The sequence below is a fragment of the Brachycentrus maculatus genome, unplaced genomic scaffold, assembly GCF_059751285.1.
Source record: "Brachycentrus maculatus isolate JH-2025_06_01 unplaced genomic scaffold, ASM5975128v1 h1tg000039l, whole genome shotgun sequence".
In the NCBI taxonomy this organism is placed as follows: Eukaryota; Metazoa; Arthropoda; class Insecta; order Trichoptera; family Brachycentridae; genus Brachycentrus; species Brachycentrus maculatus.
Window position 1 is genome coordinate 5525543 of NW_028280793.1, and position 25100 is coordinate 5550642.

Consider the following 25100-nt stretch of genomic DNA (forward strand, 5'->3'; position numbering starts at 1 on the left):
TCTGAATACTTTATCGATCCGTTTATCCACTAATAGTTCTTTCCAGAATTGAATTAGTACCTACAGGATAATTTCAGTTATAGCAATTTCGGGTTTAAGGCCCAGTATTCGTAAAGTCACAACTTAATTTTCTCGAAATCCTGGTAATAATTAGTATAACTGATTTTTTTCTTAAAACATTGTCATTATATTGAAAAAAAAATCTGATTAAGGTTTTCAAAAGAAAAGAGTTATTGAAAGAAAAGAAGCTTATAAAATTATAAGAAAAAAAATGTATGTTTATTTAAAAAAAGACAAATATTACAAATTCTCTAAAAAAAATAGCCCAGACGTGCGGTTCCTAGCTCAGTCGGTCGCCAATTTTATTGGATGTACTCGCAATCAACCAAAAACTCCCCCTTAAAAGTATTTAAGTTTTTTTATACAAAAAAAATAATAATTCGTTTGCTATGAATATAGGTTAAAACGATGAGAGTGAAAATAATAATTAATATAATATCTCAGTTGATGCAAAACATATTCAAATTCATATATTTAGTAAGACATAAATTTCGCTTGATAGGCATTTTGAAAATAACGTTTAAATAATTGTAAGATTTTTTCAATGTTTTGTATTAAATTTTACTGGTGAATTTGAAGTTATTTGTTTTTACACTCTGGATTATTCAACCTACGGATTATATATCAATAAACATCAATGGTGTCTCAAATGAGACGAGGCATCCATCCATCGTCTATAAGTCTAGATATTCTAGGGCTTTCGACCTGGCATTTGCTTGCCTGGCTTACTTTATACACTTATGTTACGTTCACCATCTACTAACCTGCATATTATTTTTTTTTTAAATAATAAAATGTTATAAATCAATAAAATATTGATGAGATATGATGAATAACTTTTTCATGCAAATATTCAGATAAGAATAATCGAAATATTTTTTACGACTTGGTATTGTTACTTGCAGTTGGTTATTTTTGACAAACATTGGTAGCTCCTGGTTTGGTGAATTTTTGGTGTATCGAACACAGCCAGGAATACACTTGCACATATCGTTAACTCCTTTCAAGAACGTCATAAATAAAAAAACTTGATTTTTCAGGAGAACGTTTTTAAAGTTTAAAAATATAATAAAATGTATTAAAAATACATATCAAGCCATTTATTGAGCTTTTGCTGTGCAACAGATCTTTTTAGGTAAAACCTGAAGGTTTTCTCTCCATTTGAAAAATATTTAGGATATTTCTAAAAAAATAATTAAACAATATCTTTTCTTCAAAATGCAAAAAACAATACTTTCTGCCCTGTAGCGGGTAAATATCAAGTTAAAGATATGCCGCTTTTGCCGGGATATAGTACATTTTCTGGGCATTCCGAAACCACGCACAACTGAAAATTGACGATTTTTTATTTATGACGGTCTTGAAAGGAGTGAGCGATATGCATGGAGTAAAACAATGAGTTTCTTTGAGACAAGGGTTTGCCAAATACACGGGATAAGTTTAAATACATTTAATGAGTCATACAAATTACATCTGACAAACAAAAATGTTTTATTAATTAAAAAAAAAAAAGTTTTCTTGTAGAATGTACTGGTATTCTTTTTAATTTTGATGTTGTTATTTGTGTACACTTATGGGAGCTTTGGTTGCTGGCGGTTTTACAGGAAGCGGTTCAGAAGTTTTTTTCACGCAGTAGTTCTTGCTGTCCCGAACACAGCCAGGAACACACTCACAGGCTTCAATGCATGGAGCAGAACACCTTCCTTCTTTGGCACAAGGATTTATACACGGGTTCAGTACTTCGTTCTTGCCGCATTTCAAAGCTGAAATCAAACGCCATATTAATGGTTGCTTTTGACATTGTTTTATGTTTAATTTTTTTCCTAAACGTTGAGTCATACTTGATTGATTGAATGTTGTTTTTCTGTGAGTCGAAAATACGTTTTAGAATAACATCAAATATATGTTGGTACACAACACTATACAAAAATACTTACGTTCTTTTTTTAGCACGCAGATATTGTTGTTGTCCTTGATATATCCAGGTTTGCACACACATGCTTGAGTACAGGGGGCAAAACACTGCATACCTTTGGGACAATTGGCGCATTTATCTAACACTTCATTTTGGCCACATTTCAATGCTGAAAAACGGTCATGGAATATTAGCTACAATTCTAAACTTTATCCGCACCTAATGGTGCATAGGATACTGCATCGTTTATAAGTTGTGTTATCTTGATGGTTAAATATACGAAGGAAAGGTGATTATCCTTCCGGTTCAGATACCAGTCCAAATTCATAAATATTAGACTGAAAAATCATAAATATTTTTGTTGACTCTTAGAATTCGAACCCGGGACCTCCAGCATGGTAGTCTAGCGCACTAACCACAACACTATGGAAGTGGACAAGCTTCTACAGCTATTAGCTACAACATAATGTTAACGATTAGCTCCTTTTACATATTCCAAAATTATGAAAATGGCCTTTTCAAGGTCAAATAATAAGTTGAACAAAATACGTACACATTACTTACGACAATTTTCGGGCAAAATACATTTTCCATTGCTGTCTCTCACATAGCCTGGAGTACAGAAGCAACCTTCAACACACTGTTCTGTACAAATTATATTCTGTCCTAAATTTTCACATGTTTCAGGACATGTGCCACAATCGTTAAACATTTCGTTCTCATTTGGACAACGCTTTACTGAAAATCACAAATAAACATATATGAAAATCAAAATCAAAACTAATTTAAATTGCATTCAATAATTTGTAAAAAAACATTGATCATGAAATCAAAACTACTAGAGATTAATTTTTTCCACATTAATAATCCTAAATTTTCACGTGATCCAAAGAGGGGTACCAAAATACCCCGATTCATATTTGTATGGAAATCGTAGTACGTAGCTCGCAATAAGTATCAACTCGTCACCAGCTTAAGTCATGCTCGTAGATGCCACGTCTGTCCCAACGCGCCGCCAAGCGCCGACTGAATGCCGCCATCCGATAAACGAGGCCGGAAATCGGATCGAACAAAAGCGAGTAGTCTAATAGGTTTTCTCTTTACGGTAATACCATATTTTTTCGAGTATTTTTTTATTAAAGATTACAAAAATATGGAGTAATTAGCTAATATAATATTAAAATTATCGAATTAAAATTCATATATGGGGGACATCAATCCCCTTGTTAGATTCGGCTAGATTTTGTCTCAACAATCAACGCTTGCAACGAATTTATTTCATCGATATGTCATGGGTTTACTTACTACATTTGTCAGCAGGAACGCAGTCTCCTTTGAAGGTTCTTAGATAACCTTCAATGCAAATACACCCTGGGTCACAGTAACCAGCAGGTAAACTGCATGCAGCAAGACGACTCGGCTCATCGCAAGTATTTTGGCAGCCATGGTTTTGACACTTAGAGAAGAACTCGTAAGCCTTGCAAGTGTCTATGGAAAAAAATATAAACAGTTTGCCAATGAATTTCAGGAAGCTTTACTTCAGTTTATTTTAAAAATCAAAATGCTTAAAATATTTTTTTCAACCCTTCTCAGATGGTGATTAGGCGACCACATCGAATTGATGCAGTGTTAATTTGACATCAATGTAATTACTGGAAGGTAAGGTAATCAGTCATGTGGTCCAGGCTCAGATAAATGAGTAGAATATATCATATTTGGTGGGATGCAGATGGCGTAAGTGGAGAAGCTCTAGGAGAATACAATTAATGACAAGAGCATTCGGGGTTGCATACAGTCTTACTAGCTTTTGTAACTTAATTATTATGAGTGCCATATATATATATATATATATATATATATATATATATATATATATATAGATATATATATATATATATATATATATATATATATATATATATATATATATATATATATATATATATATATATATATGTATATATATATATATATATATATATATATATATATATATATATAAACATATAAATATATATATATATATATATATATATATATATATATATATATATATATATTTATATATATAAATTCAATATAAATTCTTTAATTATATTATTGTCGTTTATTCTTTATTTCATGCTTATTATATTATTAAGTTGCGTTCAACTGTCTACCAAGTACTCCAATGTCTCTATGAATGGTATAGTTATTAAATAAAACACTTGTTTTTATACCACTTGAATTTATTTATGTCTTCTAGTTTCTGAATCTAAGCTACCATCTTCAGGTCTAAATGAAAACATTTATGTTCACATTTAGACCTGAAAATGGAGGCCTAGCTTCCGAATCTAGTTGTCATAAATAAACTCAAGTGGATAAAAACGAGTGTTTTATTTGATGATTTTAACATGTCTTACCACAAAGTAAACGTCGAAACAATAAATAAAATAATGGTATAATTATCAATATCAATATTTTTATTATCTTGTTTAATAAACCTACCCGTTAAATACATATTGTGTTGAATATCGCAAAAACTCTTCAAAAGATGACACGAAAAGTAATAAAAGAAAATCAAGGTGACATTTGAATGTTATTGGTATTTTTAAAATATAAAAATAACACAAATACCGGATTTGATACCGAAAGCATCTTTGTCAAAATTTATCCAGAAGCATCCCATTGTATGGGAATGGAATATGGACATATTTAATCATTTTCGGGATTAATAACTTGTCATCGGCTGACTTAAATGTTCACTTTATACCATGTGTAACGTTCACGGTTCTGTTATTTTTTTAAAACATCCATTACACATGATATTTTCGAAAAGTGCATGTGTAAAATATCTAATTGCCTGCTAGAATTAAATGTCATCTACCGAAATTCATGTGAAATTTGAAATTGCTTACACCATTTTTAATTTAGGTTTAACTTATTAACTACCACTATTAAAATACCACACTTAATAAATAGTGGTATTTACAAAGTAAAACTTTGATTAAAAATGGATAGATTTTACCGCAAAGTGACTGCCGAAACAATTAATGAAATTGTTTACATCAGTCTATTTATTTTAAACATATTTTGAATTTGATTTTAAAAATGTAGTACATATCACTCACTCCTTTCAACAACGTCATAAATCAAAAATCGACAATTTTCAGTTGTGCGTGTTTTCGAAATGTTCAGAAAATGTTCTAAATCCCAGCAAACGAGGCATATTTTTAACTTAATATTTACCCGCTACAGGGCAAAAAGTGTCGTTTTTGCATTTTGAGGAAAAGGTATTGTTTTATTATTTCTTTAAATAAACTAAATATATTTCAAATGGAGACAAAACATTCAGGTTCAACCTAAAAAGATCCGTTGCACAGTGAAAAGTTCAATAAGCGGCTTGATATTTATTTTTAATACATTTCATTATATTTTTAAACTTAATAAACTATCTCCTGAAAAATAAAGTTTTTTGTGATATTTGACGTTGTTGAAAGGAGTAGCGATGTGCTCACACAACATTTTTGCTTCGTAATAGAATGGTAATATTTTACCGCATTTTTCTGGTAGGACACAAACTCCTTTGGAATTCCTTAAATATCCATCGATGCAAATGCAGCCTGATTTGCAAGCGCATTTACTAAATCGACCTATAGTCGGATTTTCGCAAGTGTTCTGGCATCCAGTATTTCCACAAGCAGAATAAACCTCGAATTTCGGACAAACTGGAAAAAGAAAAAAAAAGTATTATATTAAAATTAAACATATATATATATATATATATATATATATATATATATATATATATATATATATATATATATATATATATATATATATATATATATATATATATATATATATATATATATATATATATATATATATATATATATAATATATATATATATATATATATATATATATATATATATATATATATATATATATATATATATATATATATATATATATATATATATATATAAATATATATATATATATATATATATATATATAAGTATATATATATATATATATATATATATAAACATGTAATATAAATTTAATTCAAACCCTTATCCGCAACCCAATGGTGCATAGGGCACTGCATCATACAAACGCAGTGTTATTTTGATCGTTAACATTGCAATGAAGGAAAGGTGGTCATCCCTCCGCTTCATGTACCAGTCTAGTCCAGTCCAGTCCAGGTTCCGGGTCGGAGAACCCACGGAAGTCTTAATAAATATATGTTTTTCCACTCTTTAGTTATTTAATATTACTCTGAACTGGTACCTGAATACGAGGTCTGATCAACTTGACTTCATAAAATAAATTTGCAAACGTACATTCATGAAGTGCCCTTTACACCACTAGGTGAGGATAAGGGTCAGTACTATTATTTAAAACACTTTAATGCAGTAATATTCATATGCCAGATATGGAAGTTACTATGACTACCTATAGAAATTGTAATAAAATACAGTTTACAACATTTTCAGTGTGTGCAAATACTTGTTCACAAATCTGTATTATCTCCAATTAGGAGTAATTTTTACATTATTTTTGACATCTATGATGGTGGTAAGCCCTGTTAATGCCAACACTTCCAAATTTTTCTTCATCTATGTTGTGATGTCAAAAATAATGTAAAATAAAGTTGTTTTTATCATGTCTTCCGTTATTGATGATACGAGAATCTTATGGATTGATAGTTGGAGAATAACAAGTTTTTTTATTGACTTACCTGGTGGTGGTTTAGTTGCTGGTGGTTTCGTTGCCGGTGGTTTCGTTGCTGGGGGTTTCGTTGCTGGTGGTTTGGTTGCTGGTGGATTTTTTGGTGCTGGTTTTGTGTGGGGTGGCATTTTCGTGTTTACCGGATAAAGATTCGGTGCAAATTCTCCATAACACATCACCACCGTACTAAGTACCGCGAGGGTAAACAATATAACCTTCATTATTTTTCAGTATTCTAACAACTGTATTTTGTATACTAAATATTTAACGACAGCACCAGCGCGGTACTAGTGCGTTCAAGGAATACATTTGCGCTTGATTAAACTTGCTCTTTATATAACAAACACAACGGACTGACGTCACACATATACAATCCTATAAATCATATTTAATGCTTGAATTGTTTATCTTTAAAAAAAATAACAAAAAGCCATTCAAACTTATGAAATTAAAGAGTGGCTTATATATGATAAACGTGGATCATGTGTTTAATAAAAAAATATGACTATTTATATTCTTTTATTAGATCAGTTGTTAATTTAACTTAATAAATATTTAACTTGTGGAATGATATTTTAGTCAATTTAGTGTTCTTTTATTAGAAACACGCTTTGTATAGTATAGAATGTAAACAAAAAACAGGATGAACAGAAAGCATCATAATTGATACCAAATCTTGTTGTATGCTGACATAAATGGTGATAGACACGGGAACAAAGATTTTAGGTTTCATGTATGACACACCATTGGCATATGAAGGTTTCACGAATTAATAGTTTTTTTCTATAGTTTTCATATATTAGCCATATGAACGAGACTTACTGATTTCCATAAAGAAAATTGACAACTTCGATGCATTGTAAATCTAATTTGTTGCATTTCTTGAATGTTTTCCGCAGATACTTTTTGGCACATTTTATAAATATTATAAATAATCAATTAAATTTAATATAATTTATATTTGAAGCACTAACTTTGTTTTAAAATCACTACGAATATTTTATTATAACTTAATTACAATGTCTACTGGTTTCGAAGCTAACTGCTTCTTTATCAAGACTGATTAATACTAGTATTAAGTGATTACTGAAAAAAAATCTATTGAGAGAACTCACGAAATCGAATGTTGTAAACACCTTTTATAAAAATTAATTTAAGTGTAATATATTTTTTATTTATTTTAACAAAATAAATAGTTATATAATAACAGTTTACAGAATAATTAATTATCAGTTTAGGTTATTTTCAGCCGATGGGAATTTTTAATTTAACAAAGTACACTTAAAAAATCAAAAATTTAACTAATGATAATCATTTATGAATTCAGTTTTAAAATATTTATTGAGTCATACAAATTACATCTGATAAACATTTTAATTATTAAAAGAAAAATATTTGCTTAAATAATAATTTGTTATTCTTCTCAATTTCGATGATGTTACTTATGCTGATTTGAAGGAGCTTTGGTTGCTGATTGGGCAGTTTTCTTTACGCAGTAGTTCTTGCTGTCCCGAACACACCCAGGAATACACTCACAGGCAGAAATGCATGGAGTAAAACACTTTGCCCCTTTAGCACAAGGGTTTGTACACGGGTTCAGTACCTCATTTTTGCCGCATTTCATAGCTGAAATCAAAAACCATTTGAGTTATTACCTATTGTTTTAGTTACCAAAAGTTTTTCTATAACGATAACGCATACTTGATTGGTTAAATCTTGTTTTAAAGCGAGTTTAGAAAAAAAATTCATATATTTCAGGAATTATATAGTTTGTACGTAAAAAATGGATTGACAATGATTTAAGTCAATTAAATAATTCCACATATATCTCTGGTTTAATGCCGAAGGGCCACAACGCAAAAAAAACTCTTTAATCCAAAAACGGTATCTGAAACGTCAACGTTTTCATATTCAAAAGACACCTATGATTCTAGCGTTAGAAATGTCCATTTCTAACGCTAAAATCATGGGTTTCTTTTTCGAATATGAAAATGTTGACGATTAAGATACCATTGTTGTAACGAAGAGTTTTTTTTGCTATGTGGCCCTTTGGCATTGAACCAGCGATATGTAATGAATACTGTTGTATATTAGAGAGAAAAGAGAATACATAGAGGGAAGGTGTGTGTGAGTGTGTGTGAGGGTGTGTATGTGTGTCTGTGTGAGGGTGGGAGTGAAAGAGATAACTTGTAAGAACATCACCCTAAATAAAGAATAACTTACGCTCTTTCTTTTCCACGCAGATGTTGTTGTTGTCCTTGTTACATCCAGGTTTGCACACACATGCTTGAGTACAGGGGGCAAAACACTGCGCACCTTTGGGACAATTGGCGCACTTATCCAACACCTCATTATGGCCGCATTTCAATTCTAAAAAAAACGGTTATACAACATTTGAAAGTACATAATATTATTTATCAACCATATCCTTTCAACTATCTGAAAACAAAAGGATTATTTTATTTCCTGATAATAACAATTGATTGATATTTGAAAAATTAATATTAATTAATATTATTAAGCTTTTTTCAAAGTTAAAGTTTCATAAGCATATCAACAATTTATGCAATCGAGGAATATATTTAGTAAGGATCATACGTTACGTCTTCCGTTACTCTTGAAATCTTATGGATTGACACCAAAAATCAGAAGAAAATTAGAGAATACCAGTTTTTAGTTGAATTACCTGGTTCTGGTCGTGGTGGTTTGATCGCTGGAGGGTGAGTTGCTGGTGGTTTCGGTGCTTGTGGTTTCATTGGTGGTGATTTTGTTACTACTGGTTTTGTATGAGATGGTATCTTTGTGGGTTCCGGATAAAGAGGCGATGCCATTTCCCCATAACACAGCATCACCGTGCTAAGTACCGCGAGGGAAAACAATATACTCTTCATTATGTTTTTGGTATTCTAACAACTGTATTTACCAAATATTAAGAAATCGTACTAGTAGTTACTAGAGCGTTCACTGAATACATTTGAGATTGATTTGAGGTGATTTTTATACAAAAAAATGGAATGACGTGATACGTATATAATCCAATCAATCATGTTAAATGGTCGAATTGTTTACTTTTGTCGAAAATAACCAAAATCTATTCAAACTAATTAAATAAAATAGTGGCAAAATTATGGAAATGAATAGTGTGTTTCATTTAAATTTTCATTTTACTTATTGGAACAGCTGTTAATTTGATCTGTCAAATATATGTAGAACAATATTTAAGACAACATTGTGTCTTTTAAAAATAAACAATGCGTAAGTTTACATCGAAACATGGTTGTCAGTATAACTTATACTTTTTTATTTGATTTTAAAAAGTTGTGAAATATTATATATCATATATATATATATATATCATATATATATATATATATATATATATATATATATATATATATATATATATATATATATATATATATATATATATATATATATAAACATATATATATACATATATATACATATATATATATATATATATATATATATATATATATATATATATATATATATATATATATATATATATATATAACCAAGTAGGTTATATGTTTAAGGTAAAATAAAGGAATGGGAAAATGATCAAGAGTTAATTTTATGAAAATTCTAAAATATTTATATTAGGTTAAAATCGTTAAAAACAATAAGAAATGCATTAAAAAAGAACCCCACTGACAAGACACACAAGGTGGCTTTCTGCAAAAAAAAGTTTTAAATATCGTAGTCGTACAGGAGCAAGTGACCAACTACCAAAAAGTAAAATGTTCAGGAGGGCCATTTAAGTCACTTTTGCTTGGCAAGAAAATAAACACCAATGCAGTAAGTCATTTTAATAAGTCAATATATTATACTTTCAAGTTTAAAATCGTTTGGGATTATTTCAGGGCAATATTAAGCTAGTAAGATATAAAATATTCAATGATCACGTGTTTGTAAAACAATGCACTTGGTCACTTTCTCCTGTATGACTACGATATGTTTAAATGTGTATGAATATGTGATTTAAATAAATGTATACAAATAAAAAAAAAATTAAAAAAAAAAAGTAAATTTATATTTTGTACCATTTACATGTTTGTTTTCGTAAAAGGTCTCTATTCGTAGTGGAATTAGGTAATATAGACTATAAGTAAAATATGAATAATTATTCCAGATTGGTTCAGTGAATATTAACTAACAACTGAAGAATTCTTAAATATATTTTTTTAGACGGGTTTTGCATTGATTATAATTTACCTCGCTTATTATGTACAAGGTTTATACTTCATCAAGTTGATTTATGTTTCATCTAACTAAATATGTATGTTTTATTTTAATCTGTGTTGGGAACCATATGTTTACAACATAATAGAAAATAAAAAAATTTACTTCGAACAAATTGCTAGATGAGATGTAGTGAACTTAGAGTAATAAGTGATCGTAGAAATGTACAAGCTCTATTTTTGTGGAGATACGGTGCATAAGGCAGAGAGATAATATGGACCCCGTCCGAAATATGACCGCAGTCTGTCTACGTGTCAATCTAGATAGTTAAGGTTCAGGAGGTGTTTCAGAAAAAATCACAAGGACAATCAAAGGAGGTTCAATAATTAAATAAAAAAAGAAATAGGTTTTCAAGAAAATGTATTATTTTTAATTTATTGAATTTTTATTCGTCGGCTGCGTTTCGTAATAAGCATTTTTTCACACAGAAGAGTCCCAAATATATATAGAAATACACAAAGGCAGTCATACGTGGAGCAAAACATTGGGCTTTTATCGAAAAAGGGTTTACACACAGGTTTAGTGATTCAGTTTACCGCATTTTAAAGCTGAAAAAAAATCATTTGCATTTTTTTTGAGTTTATATAAGAGTACAAAACAATATGTTTACAAATGATGACAATGTGTACTCAATTGTAATTTGTTTGTTTTAGTGCGAATGAGCAATATGTCGTTGAATAAAATATCTAATCATGAGAATACAAAACATCTCATCACCTCAACATGAGAAAAATTAAGTAAAATCAGTTATTTAAAAAATTAATGAATGATCGTACTTTTATCCGATGAATGCTAAACTAGAAGATAAGCATATTAAATGGGGCAGTTCTTTCAATACTTGTTCGTGAAGTCATCAGAATTAAAAAAAATAAAAATAAAACATAAGCTGGTAAAATTTAATTATTAGCAATCTGAATGGCACTTAATTGATTTTAATAACCAGGAAGCATAATTAGTTTGCAATATACTCACGACAGTTTTCTGGATGAATGCAGTATCCATTTTTATCTCTGACATATCCATCTTTACAAAAACATCCCCTGACGCACTGCTCGGTGCATATTATATCAATATCTTTGTTGTCACAAGTTTTGGGGCATGCTGTACCACAAGTTTTGTAAACCTCGTGCTCGTGGTGACCACATTTCTTAGCTGAATTAAAAAAATCTAAGTATAAAACCTATCACATAATCAAAATAGTGAATGTTTTCACTCATAAATATATTCATAACACATATTCTATCATTATATGGAAATTTTCACAGCTTATCGAATTCGAAAAATAAACACAAGTTTGTACCAATTAACCAACTAAAAAATATATCATTCTCTACGTCAGAAAACGATTTTAAATTAGTAAATAAGTCTTGGATGGAAATTTTTAAATAACCAATGATATTTTTTTATGTACTTTTTTTTTTGGCTTATATTTTACTTCTCGACATTTTATAATAAATAAAATATTTTTTCTAAATTCTACCAAGGAAAAATATGAACGTGAGTTTAGAAAATAATATGGTTTGTAGAAAATTGTAATAATTTCAAACCAGAAAAGAAGAAGAAACTTGAAATATTCGTAAATATGTATAAAAAAGTTATTAATAAAGGAAAGAATTAAATGAAATTAAATTATTACCTCATTTATTTTAGTCAAGTCAGAAGCGAATAATCAACATAAATTTAATTGTTTAACATATAATCGTTTTTAAACATATTTATGTATATATATAAACACACACACATATATATATATATATATATATATATATATATATATATATATATATATATATATATATATATATATATATATATTTATATATATATAGATATATATAAATATATATATATATATATATATATATATATATATATATATATATATATATATATATATATATATATATATATATATATATATGTATATATATATATATATATATATATATATATATATATATATATATATATATATATATATATATATATATGTATATATATATATATATATATATAAACACTACTAAAAATTTGTCAATAATATAGCTTACGGCAATCTTCCGGAAGAATACATATTCCTTGAGGGTCTCTCACGTAGCCCGGAATACAGAAGCAACCAGTCACACACTGAGCTGTGCAAATTACGCTTTGACCCAAAGTGTCGCAAGTTTCAGGACACGCCGTTCCACATCGGTCAAACATTTCATTTTCATTTGGGCAACGCTTAACTGAAAAATATTTAAAAAGCTATCAAGTTAATGTATGAGAAATATCATTCAACATTGTCAGTCGACATTGATATCGTGGTATGTCCCTAGTTTAGTATAATAGTTTATGTATCGAAGTTGTGGGAAATTCAATGAATATTGTACCCACTTGACATGTTTTACTCCAATCTTTCTAACTTTAAAGCAAAATTATTAGAAATTTTATAAACCTAAAAGGGTAATTCTATTCCCAGTCCTCTCCTTTTCTTCTTTTTCTATCACTGTCATCTCCTTTTCTCTTTATCCCAACCTTATCTCATATCTCTTCTGATATATAAACTTTTCCTATGCATAAATGTGATAAACTGTAATTGGTATTCATGATTTTTATTATATTCTGATTTATCATACATTGAAAATGTTGTTTTTCCTTCTAATAAAAAAAATGTGTTTGAGTTGAGCTTTAAACCTTTTCTTTTCCCATTTTCCTCCCTCCCGTTCCTCTTCCAGGTATTTTTACAAATCATTAGTGTAATGGCAAAGGGGTATATTTGTCAAAGTTATCATTTTCTAAGTTTGTTCCACAAAATGTCTAAAATAGTATATTCCATAATCTGGCAAAAGGATATAGCTGTAATTGCAATACTTATTTCGTTTTATCAAGATATGTATATATAAAAATACATAAAATAAATGAGTTATTTAATTTCATAAGTTTATTTTTGCTCTCCTGTAAAATTTGGTCTGAGACAGATATACCCCTTTGCCTTTACACTATCGAAACGTGTGTCTTGTTAAGGCCATACGTAAACACAAAATTCAATCGGCGGCGGGCCGGCCGCGGCGGTCTATCAGTATCAAGTCTTCAGGCCCGATTTTTTTTGAAGAATGTTATTGGATTGTTTTTTTTTTAAATTCAATGTAAAGTAAAACTATTTTCATAATTTTTTAAACTTATTTTGTTTTCAATAACTCTTTTTTTTTCAAAACCACATATTTATTTCGAAGAAAAGCTCATTTTGTTTACTACAAAAATGGTGTTTTAAGAAAAAAATAATTAAGAGAAAGAATAAGGATTTAGAGCACATTTAGTTGCGACTTATCGAATACTGGGCTTTAACCTTAATACCAGAATCAGGAACGGTAATTACTCATCGGGAATATTATATATGTGACATATCGCTCACTCCTTTCAACGACAAAAATCAAAATACTTAATTTTTCAGGAGATCGTTTTAAAAGTTTAATAATATAATACAATGTATTAAAAATAACTATCAAGCCACTTATTGAAGTTTTTACTGTGCAACAGATCTTTTTAGGTAATTCCTGAATGTTTTTTTCTCCATTTGAAAAATATAAAGTATATTAAAAAAAAATTAAGCAATACCTTTTCTTCGAAATACAACAACAACACTTTCTGCCCTGTAGCGGGTAAATATTAAGTTAAAAATATGCCGCTTTTGCTGGCTTTTTGGACCTTTTCTGAGCATTCCAAAAACATGCACAACTCTAAATTGACGATTTTCGATATATGACGTTCTTGAAAGGAGTGAGCGATAAAGGGATGTGTTTTATAACAAATAAATAAATAAAAAGTGTACTTACTACATTTGTCAGCGGGAACGCAGTCTCCTTTGTAGGTTCTTAGATAACCTTCGATGCAAATGCACCCTGGAATACAGGTACCTGCAGGCAGGGTGCATGCAGCTTGGCGGTTTGGTTCATCGCAATTGTTTTGGCAGTCAGTGTTACCACACTTTGTGAACACTTCGTAGGCCTTACAAGTATCTGCAAAAAGATGTATTACTTAAAAAACCTTATGAATACTTCATTGGTCGTGGATCATTTATTGATTTTGAAATAATATAATAAAATTGGTAATCATTAAACTTTTAACCATCGGAATTATTAATTTTTTAAATATAGTGAAACCTCAATATAACGGACATCTAAAATGCACTTCGGATATAGCGGAGAAAAAATCCGCACAAATCTAAAAAAATAAATTAAAACGTCCTGTTAATTTAATACATACCTGAATTCAAGTGTCGCCGTATGTAAACAATTTTTAAGCGAACATGATAATCAAATGTCTCAAAACTTCAAAAATGCAAACAAAACTTTATTCCTTTTCCAACGCAGGATCAAACAGCAACGTCACTTCACGACGAGTAACGGAAGACAACGGAAATTCGATTTAACGGACACCCACTCTCCCCAATTAATTCGTTATATTGACGATTTACTTTATCAATATTTTCGTTAAATAAAATTTACAAAAAAAATAACAATCACAAATTTCTTCCACAAGTAACATTCATAGTTAAACAAAATTTAAAATTCTTAAAAATAAATTAAATTTCCTTGGTCTCCAAAATGATGATTTTTTGTGCCTCATTTTTTAGTATTGGGTATACGGATATCTAAAGATAGAAGTGAAAAAAATAATAAATTTGAGTTTTTTGAAAAATCATGTGAGATTGTAAATATTTTGTAAGAATTTATTATATTAGACACTGAATTATTCATCCTACGGATGAAATATCGATACATTTCAACAATGAATATAATGGTGAACGTTATACAAGTGCGCAAAGTGTTTACTTCAGCCAGTCAAATACCCGTCGTAAGTCTAGGATGCTCAAACTTCCATCTTCTTTCGCATAATATATTGATGCTTAATCTCAAGTTGAGACACCAATAATGCACATTTGCGTTATTCTTTTTTTGACATTTCAACATAGATGAAGAAGAATATGAAAGTCTGGGTTTAAGTGATCACTTAACACACGTGTAACATTCACCAATTCTACCCATGATGACAACCACACTACTCGAATTCTTGGAAGTTCTATATATTTTATATGATTCAATTTCGTAACATTGTACAAGAATCATTAGAATTTTCACAAGAGACGTCTATTGGTGAGATGAAGAAGCATTTTTATTGAGCAGAAACTCTTAAAAACAAGTATTTGGACACACTCAAAATGTTGTTCATATTTGTGTTTAATAAAATCAATGATATTTTACCGCACTTTTCTGGTGGGACACACACTCCCATTGTGTTTCTCAAATATCCTTCAATACACACGCAGCCAGCCCTGCAAGAACATTGACTTATTTGGGAGATGGTTGGTTTAGCGCAAGTATCCTGACACGCAGTGTTTCCGCATTCGGAATAGACTTCATTTTTTGGACAAACTAAAAAAAATATAATCAATATTTTAATAGCATTTGCTTTGTGGTTAGTCATTTTTGCAAAATGTTAGTTAATCACCACTAACCAATGAGACATTAACACCACTTACATTGGCGTATATAATATATATAAATATATATCGCTCACTCCTTTCAAGAACGTCATAAATCAAAAAACTTGATTTTTCAGGAGAACGTTTTTAAATTTCAAACATAAAATACAATGTATTAAAAATAAATATCAAGCCACTTATTTAACTTTTTACTGTGCAACAGATCTTTTTGGTAAAACCTGAATATTTTTTCTCCATTTGAAAAATATTTAGTATATTTAAAAAAATAATGAAAAAATACCTTTTCTTCAAAATACAAAAATAACACTTTCTGCCCTGTAGCGGGAAATATTAAGTTAAAAATATGCCTCTTTTGCTGGGATATAGAACATTTTCTGGGCATTAAGGAGTGAGCGATATATATATATATATATATATATATATATATATATATATATATATATATATATATATATATATATATATATATATATATATATATATATATACATATAAATATATATATATATATATATATATATATATATATATATATATATATATATATATATATTTTTATATATGTATATATATATATATATATATATATATATATATATATATATATATATATATATATATATATATATATATATATATATATATATATATATATATATATATATATATATATATATATATATATATATATATAAATAACCCTTGTTCAGAATAATAATAAAAATACAAAAATTATAAAGAAGGCCGCACAGTGATTCAGAATATCCACATATCTACTTTTTTCATAAAATAAAAAAGAAATTATTTAAATTACCAAGCTTATATGGTTATAGTTCCATCTAATTTATGGAAGCGAAGCATAGAGTTGTCAAAAAAAAGATGATAGTAGACGGAGTGAGTCGAAATTTCTCAGACGAATGTGCGGCAAAACGATGGACGATGGATGTTCGAATGGTGATATACGGAATGAATGCAAGTCTGAGATTAGCAGTATCGATAAAATTAAGATAGTATTTTTGTAAGTGGAGTGATTAAGTAATGAATATATTATATACATATATATGTGATGGAAAGTAATTTTTTTAAACACCGTATACGGTGAATCTAAATTTAAACCCTAATAATTACAAATTACAATATAATACCATAACCCAGTACCTTATTTCTCGAAGTGCCTCAGTGTAGAGAGTGAAAGGGATTAGCAGAACATTTAGAATAATCAGAAATAAATACAAAAGATAATATTATGTTTATATTTTAAGCTTTACTTGGTGAATACCACTATTTATTTAAATTCTTTTGTGACACGTATTTCAAATGATGCAGAATGCATTGAGACACGTATTAAATAAGATTGAAAAAAGTGGTATTTACCAAGAAAAACTTAAATAAAAAATATTTAAATACCTGGCAGTTTAGCACATTTAGTTACCGGAGGATCTCCGCGACACAGGGCCAATGTGCTAATTAACACGAGGGAAAACAACGAAATCCTCATTGTTTCTGGGTATTATTACTTCGATTATTTTTTATCCCCTATTCCAATGCTTGTCCGCCACTTTGCGATGAACAATAACAGGTCTTTAGAATTGATTCTTAATGCTTATATAGCAGGGACATTGGAGAATGACACATGAAAAGCAATCACATAATTCACTTACTTTTAAAATTGTTTACTTTCTTTTTATTAAATTAAGTTCAAATAATATATCGCAAGCTATTCAAATAAAAGAAGAAAGAAACCTGATTATGTAGTTGATAAATGCATTTATACATAATGTTTGTTTGCAGCGATGGCATATAAAAGTTAAAATGTAATGTTTTTTTTATTGACACACCTGTTTAATAAAATGTATTTATTAAGTATTTATAAAGAGAAGTAACCTTCATTAGTTGCTGCTCTTACTCTTGATATATCTTGTAAAATGCATTCCTAATAAATTCTGATTGTCAATTATACAAACACATCAAAATAAATTTTCTATGTAACATTTAAAGTACAAAAAAAATAACCTATTTCATACATACCTAATTAAAAGGTTTTGGAAATAAATAAAAAAACATTGGCACAAAATTTGAACTTTGATAATAACAGAGTCAATTTCAGTAAAAGCTCGATTTTAAATATCTTTCCTTTTCATAGAAATAATAATTTGTAAGAGCTCCCTCTCACTTCAAACGTTAAATAATTAGCCTTTTATTAATCCGCCAACTCATTAAACAAAGATTATTTCTATGTATTTAGTTTAAGTTTAAATAAGTATCCACCCCTTAAGGCGACAAGGTAATTGTTGAAAACGGTAGGAAAAATAACAGTAATTAAAAGAAACGTTTGTTTTATTTTTATTTCATATAGTTTATTAAATTGCCATAAAGTATAAGCAAAAAGCATTGATGAGCATTTTTACTAGTTCTTGTATATCGGAACGTGCACGCAGTGTTTTGGAAGAATACAGTTTTGATAGTTATCCCTCACATATCCTTCTTTACAGAAACATCCTTTAACGCACTGGGCAGTGCATTTTATCACGGCGTCTTTATTATCGCAAGTCTTTGGGCAAGCGGTTCCGCATGTTTTGAATACCTCATTATTTCCTTTGCACTTCTTTGCTATAAAAAAATGTAAAACCACTCAGCTCTTTGATAATCATTTTGTAAAAATTATATAATATTAATTTGTATCAAAACTCACGACAATCGATCGCTAGAATACATTTGCCATGTGCATTTCTAACGTATCCCTCATTGCAGAAACACCCAGGCACGCATTGAAGTGTGCACATAATTTGCTCATCCTTATTCTCGCATGTTGTTGGGCAAGCTGTTCCGCAGGAATTGTATGACTCGTTTGCGTTATGACAACGTTTGACTAAAACATAAACGTTCGTTGTAATTCGATGAATTAAAGTCCTCGAAAATAAATGATTCTATTGAATTTGTATATTAAAAGCATTGTTAACTTTGTGGTATAGTTATATCACACTTTCCTATCGTTCACTTTGTGTAATACAGGTTTAAAATTGTACTTTATACTATATACAAACAAGAATATAGGTAAACTGTTGTTAAATTGTTAAGAGAAAGAAGATTAGATAGAATTTAGATTAGAAATATAGTAGTTCCAATTCGTCCAGCCTTGTACATTGGAAAAACGTAGCGTAAATTCAATATATCAGAATTAAAAAAAAACATCTAAGGTGCCTGAGTTTGCTAATCACCTTATATCTGAAGACCATGATTTTAATAAATCAACACGTACATAAATTTTACATAAAAATAAAACTGGTCTTCGTTTAGATAATCTAGAAAAATTATAAATAATTAAAGGCATTAATAAAGACTCACCAATAATAAATAACCAATTAAATTTAACTACAAGTCCACTTTTAAAAATATTCCCATCGTGATTCATTTGTCTTCTCTCTCGCTTTCAAATTTAAATTTTGTATAAATGTTAGACATTAATAATTTCACGTTAGTATATGTTCATTTGACCAGATAATGCAATGATTATTTCGAAACCGGTAGTCGCGAAGTAGTGTTTTTTAAAGTGGTATTACATAGTGTGAACAATGAATGATAATGAGAGTGTTTTATTACTATACCACAGAGTTAACAACGCTTTTATTATTCAATGTTTAAGTGATCTTTATTTCGACACTTACTGCATTTTCCCTTAGGTACGCAGACTCCTTCTGGATTTTTGAGGAATCCTGGTTTACAAATACATCCAGGGTAACATCCAGGTGCGTAAGTACATTTGGTTATTAAATTGGGATCTGCGCAGGTGTTCTGGCATACATGGTTATCGCATTTACTGAAGATTTCATTTTCTTTACACGTATCTACAAAGAGGAAAGATTCGAGCAATTTTTTGTAAGTTAATAAAAACTTCATGGTTGTTTATTGTTAAGTACTTTTCGTACCGCAATTTTCCGGAGCAACGCAGATTCCCTTGGAGTTTCTCAAGTATCCCTCGATACACACACAGCCAGGGTTGCACGCACATTTACTGACTTGAGCGAGTGTCGGATTAGCGCAAGTGTTCTGACACCCAGTGTTTCCACATTCGGAATAAACTTCGTTTGCGGGGCAAGCTTAGGAAATATTACATAGTTAAAATGTTGTTAAAACTGATTTCGTATAATAGTTCAATAAAATAACTGGCGTTGACTTTGTATTATCTGTAAAGGGTCGATATACGAATATATGGTGCATCTATGGGGATCATTTTAGTTGGTTAATTTATTGAATATAACTCTGAGATTTATATTTATATAAACCGCAGATTCCCAGTCTTTTTTGGTATGGCTACCTCCCACCTCCTGCGAAACTCCTTGTCGACGGTGGGAAGTAAGAAAAATATTGAAAATAATGTATACTGTTCACTTTCTATCCCTCCCTTTTGTCTCCTAGTGCCCTATAAAACATCTCTCCAGAGCCCATTAGGGGATGATACCAACCTCGTTGGGAATTCAGTTAATTGTGTAAAAAAAAAAATCTAGTGTTTTGACATAAACTGTGTTTGGTTCATATGAATGACATTAAAATCTATTATCTGATGAGTATTATATTATAAAAATACTCATTATACTTAGTTCTTTGAAATTTTGTGCACACATTGTGGCAGAACTTTTTTCTTTTCATAACCATATATTTGTTCAAAAGAAAAACTTATTTTTTCAACACAAAAACGGTGTTTTAGGCAAAAAGATCTATTACGTCAAATGTTACCTGGGTCTTAAAGATGAATGATTTCAACACAGTGCATCTTAGAATGTAGAATGTATAATTTAAAAAAAAGTTATTTAAAAAAAAAACACACTTGGTTGTTTTTTCACGCAGACGTTGTTGGCGTCTTTAACATATCCAGGTATACATTCGCAGGCTGCTATACATGGCGCAAAGCACTGCGCTCCCACAGGGCAAGGGTTTATACAGGGGTTGACAACTTCATTCGGGCCACATTTTAAAGCTGAAAGTTTTCATTTTATATTTTAATGCAAACACACACACACAAACACACACACCATTATATATATTTATATATAAACATATATACATATATATATATATATATATATATATATATATATATATATATATATATATATATATATATATATATATATATATATATATATATATATATATATATATATATATATATATATATATATATAAATATATATATATATATTTATATGTTTAAATATATATATATATATACAAATATATATATATATATATATATATATATATATATATATATATATATATATATATATATATATATATATATATATATATATATATATATATATATATAAATATATATATATATATATTTATATGTTTAAATATATATATATATACAAATATATATATATATATATATATATATATATATATATATATATATATATATATATATATATATATATATATATATATATATATATATATATATATTTATATATATATATTTATATATATATATATATATATATATATATATATATATATATATATATATATATATATATATATATATATATATATATATATATATATATATATATATATTGTATATATATATAAGGGCGATGTCTGGGTATTTACAGGGCTAACGACCATCATAGGCTGATTTAAGTGATCAATCTTACATTATAACATTCTTTTTTATCTATGTTGAGATCTCAAAAATAATATTATAAATAACTATCAATTGGAGATAATCCAGATTTGTGAATATGTATTTTAACACACTCAAAATGTTGTCAATGAGTTGTTAGGTAATTAACAACATTCTTAGTGTGTCCAAATATTCACAAATCTATACTATCTCCAGATAGGAGTTAATTTTTAGATTTTTGATATCTCAACATAGATAAAAAAGAATACGGAAGTCTGAATATTGACAGGATATATGACCTATTAAAGCAGGTTTGGCCAATGCCAGAGCATAAGCTAAATAATAAATGCTATTTAGTAAATTACAGAACACGTTTTTTCATATTTTATTTAATGATTAAAGAAAACACTTGTTTTTTACCACCTGAGTTTTATTATAGACTACATGTTTCACAAGTTAAACTTCCATTATTCAGGTCTGTATAGTAACTAAAATATAAAATATAAAATTGTTCTATAAATAAGGAGAGGGAAAGTTAGGGGAAGGGGTTAGTCAAGGGGCGGAGTTTGAAAACAAAGGAAAAATGGAAAGCAAAGGTGAAGAATTTTGAAACAATATTATTAGAATTTAGGTTTTTTTGGATTTCTAAAATTTCAAGATAATTCATAATTTGGCCTTTATATGGAACAAGGTGTAATAATTTTAATTTATGAGAGTGAAATGAGTGATTAGTATCAATTATGTGATTTGTAAATTCCGAAAAATAATTACTAACAAGACGGCTATGATGTTCTTTAATCTTTCAATTTCTCGCAGTTTGGCCAATATATTTTTTGTCGTGTGGAGATTGTGATAATTTCATTATATGGGGGTAAAAGAGTACTTAAGAGTTATTATGTCGCCTCCGTGGTGCAATGGTTGGCGAATTTATCTACCGTGCTGGAGGCTACCGTGGGGGAGAGTGAAAATAAATATTAGAGATTTTACACTCTAATAATCTAATATTTCCCTTGACTGGTCACATTGCATCCGTATAGGAAGTTATCAAGAAAACACTGCCTCAGCACGATGCAGTGCCCTTTGCACCATAGTTAGCGGATGAGGGTTAGAAAAAGAAAGAATTACTTACGACATTCGGCTTGTAGGATGCATTTCCAATTCGCATCTCTTACGTAACCCTTGCTACAAAAACAACCCGGGACGCATTGCTTAGTGCATTGTAATGTCATGTCCTTATTATCACATGTTAGCGGACAGGCCGTTCCGCATTCATCGTACGATTCGTTCTGGTTATTGCACCTTTTGGCTGTAAAGAAAGATCTTTAAGAAAAAGATTTTTCACATATTTTTTTAATATCCTAACATAGAATAAAATACTAACTTTGCAATTTTTTCCACATTAATTTTATTCGACCAGCAATCGGATTTCGTCGTAACCGACATCATCAGACTTGTCGATGATGTCGGTTACGATGAAACCCGGTTTTTTATCCTATAAAATGCAGTTCCTCCAAGAAATGTCAGTACAAATCTTAAATAGATGAAGGAAAATATGGAAGTCTGGGCTAAAAATAGGCATTGAATTGTGGTAGAGTAGGTTCTAACCCAGAAACTCTGACTCAAGAGTCCGCGACACTAACCACGGGACTACAACCCGACACAAGTTACTAACGGATACGTTACATTACAAAATTCTTGAGTAACATCAATTATATTCATATCAATGACATTAGACGCTTAAAAAACGACCTGAAAAATAAAAACACAAGAAAAACTTATCTTTTGGAAAAAAATACAACCGTTCTTTTACGGATACCAGGAATAATACATTGATTTTTTTGACATTTCAACATAAATGAAGAAGAATATGGATCTGGGCATTTACAGGCCTTACGACTGTCATAGGCTGGTTTAATTGATCAATTTACATACATGTAACATTCACCAATTCTACCCATGATTGACAACCACACCACTCAAATTCTTGAAACTTCTAGATATATTGTTCAAAATCGAAACACAGTACGTGACTTTGCTAGAGACATCTATGGTGGGCTGAGGGAAGGTTTTATTTAACAAAAACGTGTTTCTATGTGATGTCCGAATCCTGGATTATATTCACATATTTGAGAAACACTAAAAAAATATATTTTTTAAACTTATAATTTGACCAGTTATTTATTAACAATTTAATTACAACATTTTGAGTGTGTCCAAATTCTTGTTTACAAATCTAGATAATTTTGAATTGGGAGTGATTTTTACATTATATTTTGACATGTCAACATGTTGAGATGTCAAGTATTTGAGCACAAAAAAGGATGTAAATAAATTTCTTATTGTAGGTGTCTTAACCTGAGATAAACATCTCATTTTAAATGAAGGATGATAATTGTTTGAACATTTTTGATTTAGCTGGGGTAAGTTATCACTTTATAAACTTGCGCAACGTTCACTACATATTTTGCCCATTATCGATTATCCGTATAGCGTATTATTTTAACTTGTATTTATTAAATACAAGTAAAAATTTATAACTTTTCAACAGTGTGATGTTCAATGGTCAGCATGCTTGGCTACCATACTGGCGGTCCCGGGTTCCATTCGCAGGGGAGGGGGTCAAATAAATGTAAGTGATTTTAGCACTCTAACATTTATCCAAGCACCCTGGACCGGTACCTGAAGCGGAGCTCTGATCACCTTTCCTTCACGAGTTAACAACATCAAGATAACACTGCGTTTATATGATGCAGTTCCCTATGCACCATCGGGTGTGGATAAGGGTTTGAATAAAAAAAAAAATAACCATGGACCTCTTTCACATGTGGGTAGTAATTCAATAGAATTGAAAGTATGGCTGATAATGATCCCACCATTAATTGAGATATTTGTGGAGTGTATATAACTTACTGCATTGTTCCGCATAGTGATTAGTTTGTGTGCCGCGAAAAAAAATCTAGTTTTGTGAAAATAACACAATTGTTCCAAATTTTGATTGCCTGCGCTCAGTTAAGTAGGCT

At 29.3% G+C, this 25100-nt stretch overlaps 3 protein-coding genes across 5 annotated transcripts in view; all 3 read right to left on the minus strand.

Annotated features, from left to right (window-relative positions):
- Positions 1-1495: 1495 nt before the first annotated feature.
- LOC148312551 (zonadhesin-like) overlaps positions 1496-25100 on the minus strand; it is a 54392-nt gene continuing 30787 nt past the window's right edge. The window contains exons 18-23 of the mRNA XM_088276723.1: positions 6705-6918; positions 5512-5682; positions 3281-3463; positions 2540-2713; positions 1998-2144; positions 1496-1823 (exon numbers count right to left, since the gene is read on the minus strand). Of these exons, the coding sequence (XP_088132849.1) occupies positions 1618-1823; positions 1998-2144; positions 2540-2713; positions 3281-3463; positions 5512-5682; positions 6705-6918 (1095 nt within the window). The 3' untranslated portion in view covers positions 1496-1617. The remainder of the gene's footprint in view (positions 1824-1997; positions 2145-2539; positions 2714-3280; positions 3464-5511; positions 5683-6704; positions 6919-25100) is intronic.
- LOC148312552 (uncharacterized) lies at positions 8006-9947 on the minus strand. Its single transcript, XM_088277234.1, has 3 exons — positions 9381-9947; positions 8918-9064; positions 8006-8320 (listed from the first exon to the last, which is right to left on the minus strand). The coding sequence occupies exons 1-3, from the start codon at positions 9583-9585 to the stop codon at positions 8133-8135; spliced, it is 540 nt and encodes a 179-aa protein (XP_088133360.1). The 5' UTR covers positions 9586-9947; the 3' UTR covers positions 8006-8132.
- LOC148312553 (serine protease inhibitor swm-1-like) lies at positions 11304-18022 on the minus strand. Of its 3 annotated transcripts, none has more exons than XM_088277227.1 (6): positions 17853-18022; positions 16204-16374; positions 14776-14958; positions 13012-13188; positions 11933-12112; positions 11304-11508 (listed from the first exon to the last, which is right to left on the minus strand). In XM_088277227.1, exons 1-6 carry the CDS (start codon positions 17941-17943, stop codon positions 11480-11482), a joined length of 831 nt encoding a protein of 276 aa, XP_088133353.1. In that variant the 5' UTR covers positions 17944-18022; the 3' UTR covers positions 11304-11479. The 3 variants fall into 3 exon arrangements, with proteins under 3 accessions (XP_088133353.1, XP_088133354.1, XP_088133355.1); XM_088277228.1 differs by having other exon boundaries at positions 16204-16521; positions 17146-18022; XM_088277229.1 differs by lacking the exon at positions 16204-16374.

Excerpts from the sequence above, each read along its gene's own strand:
- LOC148312552 (XM_088277234.1), bottom strand. The coding sequence starts at position 9,585 with ATGAAGAGTATATTGTTTTCCCTCGCGGTACTTAGCACGGTGATGCTG. Across the intron at positions 9,065-9,380 it reads ACCACCACGACCAGAACCAG|AATTGAAATGCGGCCATAAT; the intron begins GTAATTCAACTA and ends CGTTTTTTTTAG. Across the intron at positions 8,321-8,917 it reads CTGCGTGGAAAAGAAAGAGC|CTATGAAATGCGGCAAAAAT; the intron begins GTAAGTTATTCT and ends TTTTGATTTCAG.
- LOC148312553 (XM_088277227.1), bottom strand. The coding sequence starts at position 17,943 with ATGAGGATTTCGTTGTTTTCCCTCGTGTTAATTAGCACATTGGCCCTG. Across the intron at positions 16,375-17,852 it reads TAAATGTGCTAAACTGCCAG|TTTGTCCAAAAAATGAAGTC; the intron begins GTATTTAAATAT and ends TATTTTTTTTAG. Across the intron at positions 12,113-13,011 it reads TATTCTTCCGGAAGATTGCC|CTAAGAAATGTGGTCACCAC; the intron begins GTAAGCTATATT and ends TTTTTAATTCAG.